General features: G+C 28.2%; 1 protein-coding gene across 1 annotated transcript; it reads left to right on the forward strand.

Annotated features, from left to right (window-relative positions):
- Positions 1-269: 269 nt before the first annotated feature.
- On the forward strand, positions 270-5,830 carry LOC123203759 (caffeic acid 3-O-methyltransferase-like). Its single transcript, XM_044620229.1, has 4 exons — positions 270-797; positions 889-1,205; positions 1,328-1,392; positions 5,437-5,830. Exons 1-4 carry the CDS (start codon positions 406-408, stop codon positions 5,731-5,733), a joined length of 1,071 nt encoding a protein of 356 aa, XP_044476164.1. The 5' UTR covers positions 270-405; the 3' UTR covers positions 5,734-5,830.
- The last annotated feature ends 621 nt before the right edge of the window (positions 5,831-6,451 follow it).

Raw genomic sequence — 6,451 nt, forward strand, 5'->3', positions numbered from 1 at the left:
AGAAAATTAATTTACTCGATAATCTTCAGTACTTGTAAATTACTCTATGGATTCTTTTTTTCTTTTTTATCAATTCAGACTAAAAAATAAAATAGAAATCATAAATCCATTTACTTGTTATCTGGGTTATATATAGAATATATTACTTGTGAGGTTGATTTTACACATTGTATAACTTGTGAACTTCTATATAGATTATAGTAATGGATAACTGGCCTTTCGGTTGTAAGAAATGATTGTGAAATTTTGTTTTTCCAAAGAAAGCACCCTCCCCAAATCGGCATTATTTTTCACACCAATCTTTGAACAAATACCATTACCAATGTTGTTAGCATGCGGGTGCGTATTATAAATACTATTTTAGACTCATGTCTTAAGATGTGAATAAACTTGCAAAGGTCGGCCATGTCGCAAGAAAAAGAAGATGAAGAAGTGGGGAAGCAAGCCATCAGGTTAGCAAACGCCGCGATTCTTCCCATGGTCATGAACTCAGCAATGGAGCTCAACCTCATAGATATAATCTCCACCTCCCGTGATGGCTCATTTCTGTCACCTTCTGACATCGCAAGTAGGCTCCCCACCAACAACCCTGACGCACCCGTCTTGCTTGACCGTATGCTACGGCTCTTGGCCAGCTATGATATACTTAAATGCTCGGTGAGAACAGGTGAGAATGGAGAAGTTGAGAGATTGTTTAGTGCTGCACCCATTTGCAAGTTCTTTGTTAAGAATGAAGATGGAGGGTCAGTTGGGCCTTTGTTTCGATTGCAACACGACAAGGTCACCATTCAGAGCTGGTACTTTTGCTTTTTAAACATCTAGAATAATTTAAATTGTTTTGTTTGAGAGTTGGGGTTAAATTTTTCATACTTTAATCTTTGTTGTCAGCTATCACCTAACCGATACTGTCCTGGAAGGTGGAACCCCATTCAATAGGACACATGGGATGTCTGCATTTGAATACTCAGAGAAGGATGGAAAGCATGGGCAGTTATTCAACAAAGCAATGTCAAACAGCACTACCTTGATCATGAAGAAGATGATTGATGTCTACAGAGGATTTGAAAATGAAAGGCTAAAAGTGTTAGTGGATGTGGGTGGTGGAATTGGAGCTAATCTTGGTATCATTACTTCAAAGTATCCTCACATTAAGGGCATTAATTTTGATTTGCCTCATGTTGTAGCTCATGCACCTCCAAAATCAGGTACCATCATATATATATATATATATATATGCACAAGTAATGTTATGTACATAATATTTATGTACAATTTTATATACAAATAACAATATATCGTCACATAATAATAAAATTTGTACATGCAGGTGTTGAACACGTTGGTGGAGATATGTTCCTAAATGTTCCAAAAGGCGATGCCATTTTCTTGAAGGTAAGTGCATTCCTAGGACATCTGTTTGTTGGTAATCTAACCACACTTAACAACAAATGGGATAGTGGCCGAAATAAAACTTATGGGGTCAAGAATGAAAAATAGTAGAATATAAAAGATTAAGAAACGATATCTAAGGGTAAATTAGTATTTTTAAGGGACTTTATTGTTACCGCAGAATTCAATCCAAAACACTCCAACTCAAACATAATATTACACTAACCCAACTCATCCTGTTTCTTCAATCTAATATATAATAATTAAATCGTGTATCATATTATATATTAAAAATTTAATTTTTTCTATCATATATTTATTGAATTGTATGACATGTCCTTTTTAAAGATAATAATAAAGTTTAATTATTATACTATTATAGTAGAAAATATCACAAATATCTTTTAAAATTTAAAAATTTTTTAAATTCAACCTACCGTGTCATTATTTCTTAAAAAAGTTTATCGATCATATCAATAATATGTATTATATCATATAATATATATATTCTATCATACTAATATACTTTAAGATACATATTATTTTTTCACATATATTATATGATAGGTATTGCATATAATATGATACTAACAACCATCATTGGGATAGGTTAGGTAGGATATGTTTGAAATGTAAGTTTAGATTTTTATTATTAACATAGATTTTAATAGCATCATCATAATATGTTTTAAAATTATTATTTTTAGATGTAAGTATTATTAATAATTAATTTTTTTTACTATTTATCCAATTTATTTCAAAATAATTAATTGTTTAGGTTAAACTCAACATTTAAAAAAACGAAAATTCAAAAGAACAACTGCTTTTCAAAAGTTGAGAGAATTTTATAATTATTAAATAAAGTAGTATTAGATATAATGTTATTTATATATTCATCCAATAAAGTTGTATTGATGTTGTGTTTAATTTTTCCTCTCATATCTTAAAAGTTAAATTTAATTACTTAACAGTTTATTTTATTCAAAAGATTTTTAAAATACATATAATTAGTGCCTAAATTGAGTTTCTAGTTTTTGGAATCTGTTGTTGTCCACCGAATTTTCATGGCCGGAAATATTTTGGCCAGATCAGGAAAAAAAAATGTAAATAAAAGGCCAAACAACTGTTTCTCCTCTAAGGTTTGACGTAAACTCAATTTTTTATTTGTTAATTATTAAAAATTTAAATATTTATCTTTCTGTTAAATTTCATTATTACTATTAAAAGTGAAATTGTCATTTAATAAAATATTTTAAAAACTAAAAATTTATCACATTTTTACCATCAAGTTTAAAAACTAACAAAATTTATCTAATCAAAGTTTGAAAAATTTACATTCCCCTCCTAGTGTTTTTGAAGCAGCTATTGGCACCCAAAGATGACAACAATGGCAGTGTTCTTCCTCTCTCTTGGCTTCTCTCTCAGTAGCGGTCCATTTTCGACCATCATCGACCGTCATTTTTCCTCACTAGCCAACGCACGAAGAGACCAAGATTTGAGTTTCTTCGTCATAAGACAAAGAGAACTTGGTCTCTTCGTCTCTTCGTAAAGAGACCCAAATCTCTTTGTCGAGCTACGAAAAGACCCAAATCTTAGTTTTTTCGTCTACTGGCTGGTGAGAGGAGAGAACAGTTGAAGATGATCGGAAATTGATCGCTACTAAGAGAGAAGCCGAGAGGGAGAGAGAATGTCGCTGTCGTCTCCGACCTCTAGCAACTGCTACAAAAACCATAAGGGGGAATGTAAATTTTTTAAACTTTGGGTGAGAGAAAGTGGGGTAAATTGTTAGTTTTTAAACCTTAGGAAAAAATGTGATAAATTAATAATTTTTTAAATATTTTTATTAAATAATAATTTTACCCCTAACAGTAACAATAAAATTTGACAAACAAATAGATATTTAAATTTTCGATAGTTAACAGATAGGAAGTTAAGTTTGCACCAAATCTTGGGTGAGAAATAGACATTTGGCTAAAATAAAATGATCTTTTAAAATTGTCGAATAACTATATTCTACCCAGGGGACAGTTTATTCTTTAAATTTGAAAATGCCCTTTTTCACACATTTGTTAAAAAATTTTGATATATTTTTTATAAAATTGTTAAAAATTAAAAAAAGAAGTCTTCAAACTAAATAATATTTTATCTTAAAAATTTATTAAATTATTTTGTATCCATATTTTATGTTAATGTCAATTAAAAATAATAACTTTTACTAGTACTAGTAAAGATAAGGTGCTAATAACATACAATCGTATATTTGAGAACTAATTATAATTTTCAAAACTTTTACGGCCGTTAATGAAAATTTTATGCGGTTTTAGAGATTCAAAAGAAGTGTGGGTGAATGTAAAATTATAAAATTTTAATACACTCCTTAATAGTTTAAAAAATAAGAGGTAGGCTTGTAAAAAATTGCATAGAGTACAATAAATTAAAATGTGAATATTATATTAAAACCTAGTAAAATGGTAAATATATTTTTAAAAAATATGAGGTGAATAAAATTCCCAAAATAGTACAGGAAATGTATTTATTTTCCTCTGCTAACTTATAAAAACATTTGCACCTATTAATATTGTTTATAGTTTAATTCAATATGATTGATATTATAATATTTAAACATTTAAAAATGACAATTAATTACAATTTTATTATAATATTTGAATAAAATAATATAAATATTTTTCAATTATTAAAATTAATTAATAATTTTAACAAATAAATGAAAAAAATATATTTTTTTCAAACTTAAAAAAATATATATTGTTTTATCAAACTTTGGTGCCAAAAAGTCATTTGGCCAAATTATATGGATGTATTATTTAAATATAATCATTATATACCAATTTCATCGCTATTACATACTAATCAAATTTCTAATCACTGGAATTTGCCTATTGTCAACCGGAATCCCGATTAAAGAAATGATTGATTGAAAAAGTTTTATTGTGTATATATATATATATAATTATTGATAGTATAATTATCTCTTGAATTATTATATAATTAATATGTGTAGCTTAACAGGAATTATGAATGAAGCAATGAATGAGGTGATGTGCCAAAACATAAATATGTTAAACTCAAATTGAGAACTTGAGATTATCTCAATTTGGGTTTGGAGTCAAATCAAATTTAATTAGTCCCTGAAAAAGTAAATCATATATTTATCTTCTTTAAAGATTTTTTTTTTGTTTTTCCCTTATAATTCTTCTTCTTCTTCTTCTTCTTCAATAACCCTTTTAACTTTTTTTTTATATTCTTTTTTGATATGTTAATTATCAATTTAATTTGACTTAAATCTATCCTGAATTAAAAGAAGTTAGATGATCACACATAGTAATTAGGTTACATGACGAGAGTAGAGTAAGTAATCCTAAATGGTGGTTTTCATAAATTTTATGTTTCTTTTTAATATTAATTTGGGTAATGGGTTGGACATGGGTTTTGATGCCTGCCCCGGTTAGATTAGGTAAAAATGAGGATACCATTGTTATCCATAGACCACCAGTTAAATTGGACTAGACCCAAATTAAGTTGATTTAGTTATAAAAGTTAGTTTAATTTAAATTCATTTAGATTAAATTTAAATCGAACTTAAGTTAAGAGACTAAACTCATTTCTAATATTAAATAAAATTCAATTTAGAAAGAGTTTAATTAGCGAGTTAGAGGATAGTTTGATTCGATTCAAATTTAGCTCGTATATTGATTTAAATTGTCAATCAATTATAAAAATGACGTTGTTTTGTACTTTATTAGGTTAAATAACATCATTCTGCCAATACGCCGCAAACTCAAATAAAAAATTTGAGCTATAAATTCAAACAAGTTTGAATTTCAAACTTAGGAATTAAATCGAACTCAAACTATCTTTAAATTTGACACAAAAGTCAAACTCGAGTCATTCTATTTTTATTTTAGCTAAACTTGCTCAGAAGGTTGTCAGGATTGGATTCACTTGGAGTCCACCCCTAAGTTCCAGTTTATTGCACTCATAAAATGATATTTGTTTTATTGACGTGTAAATGAAAATTAATTGCAGACGGTTCTACATAATTGGGGTGATGAAGATTGCTTGAAACTTCTCAAGAATTGTTGTGAAGCTCTTCCAAACCATGGGAAAGTAATTGTTATAGAATTAATTGTTCCAGAGACTCCTGAAAATAATGTTTCATCAAACATTGCCTGCGAGAAAGATGTGTTAATGATGATTGTCCACCCAGGAGGAAGAGAGAGGACACTTAAAGAGTTTCAGAAATTAGCTATGAAATCTGGATTTTGCAGGTGTGACGTCATATGTTGTGTTTACAATAGTTACGTCTTGGAGTTCCAGAAATGAACACGAGTAATAATGAAAACAGGTAATAAAGGTTTGAATTCAACAACCAATAGAAAGAAGAATTGTCTCCTTTGATAAGCAATAAAAAGGGCATGCATTGGTGTATTATATATACATCTCTTTTACAATTATGAAATTGTTCACGGTGAAAATATTGATATCTCTTTTACAATTATGAAATTGTTCACGGTGAAAATATTGATAAATATAGATAAGAGGTGTGATTTTGTGTCACCAGTAATGATGAATAAAAAGGTTTTTAAAGAAGTTTGATCTATTATTCAAAAATTACATTTATTATTGTGTTACTAAATAATATTCAAAAAAATTTTGCAAAATAACAATATGAGTTATAAATGAATCTTTCGTTTGTCTTGAATGATCATATATCTATAGGACAAACAAAGTGAGTTTTTGTATGATCCTACATCTATGGGACAAAGAAAGTGAGTTATTTGTATAATTATATAATTAGATATACATAACCCTAATACATTAAATCTAAATGTCTAGTGAAAACATTTGATTATGTTATCCCATTAAAAAAGGAGAAATCATGATATCCTCTAATGATAAGAGATAACAATGAAATATGATTCCCAAATAATAAAAAATGGAAATGACACATTGATGAGATTATGAAAACAAACATTATTTTGTTTTCAAGTTACAAGAATTCTACACGTATTTAGGATAGGGTTGCATATAGATAATAAGT

Source organism: Mangifera indica, chromosome 19 (assembly GCF_011075055.1).
Source record: "Mangifera indica cultivar Alphonso chromosome 19, CATAS_Mindica_2.1, whole genome shotgun sequence".
In the NCBI taxonomy this organism is placed as follows: Eukaryota; Viridiplantae; Streptophyta; class Magnoliopsida; order Sapindales; family Anacardiaceae; genus Mangifera; species Mangifera indica.

What these genes read in the sequence shown, in the direction of transcription:
- LOC123203759 (XM_044620229.1), top strand. Translation starts at nt 406, where the DNA reads ATGTCGCAAGAAAAAGAAGATGAAGAAGTGGGGAAGCAAGCCATCAGG. An exon ending in AAGGTCACCATTCAGAGCTG is followed by an intron (nt 798 to 888) that starts GTACTTTTGCTT and finishes CTTTGTTGTCAG; the next exon opens with CTATCACCTAACCGATACTG. An exon ending in TCATGCACCTCCAAAATCAG is followed by an intron (nt 1,206 to 1,327) that starts GTACCATCATAT and finishes TTGTACATGCAG; the next exon opens with GTGTTGAACACGTTGGTGGA.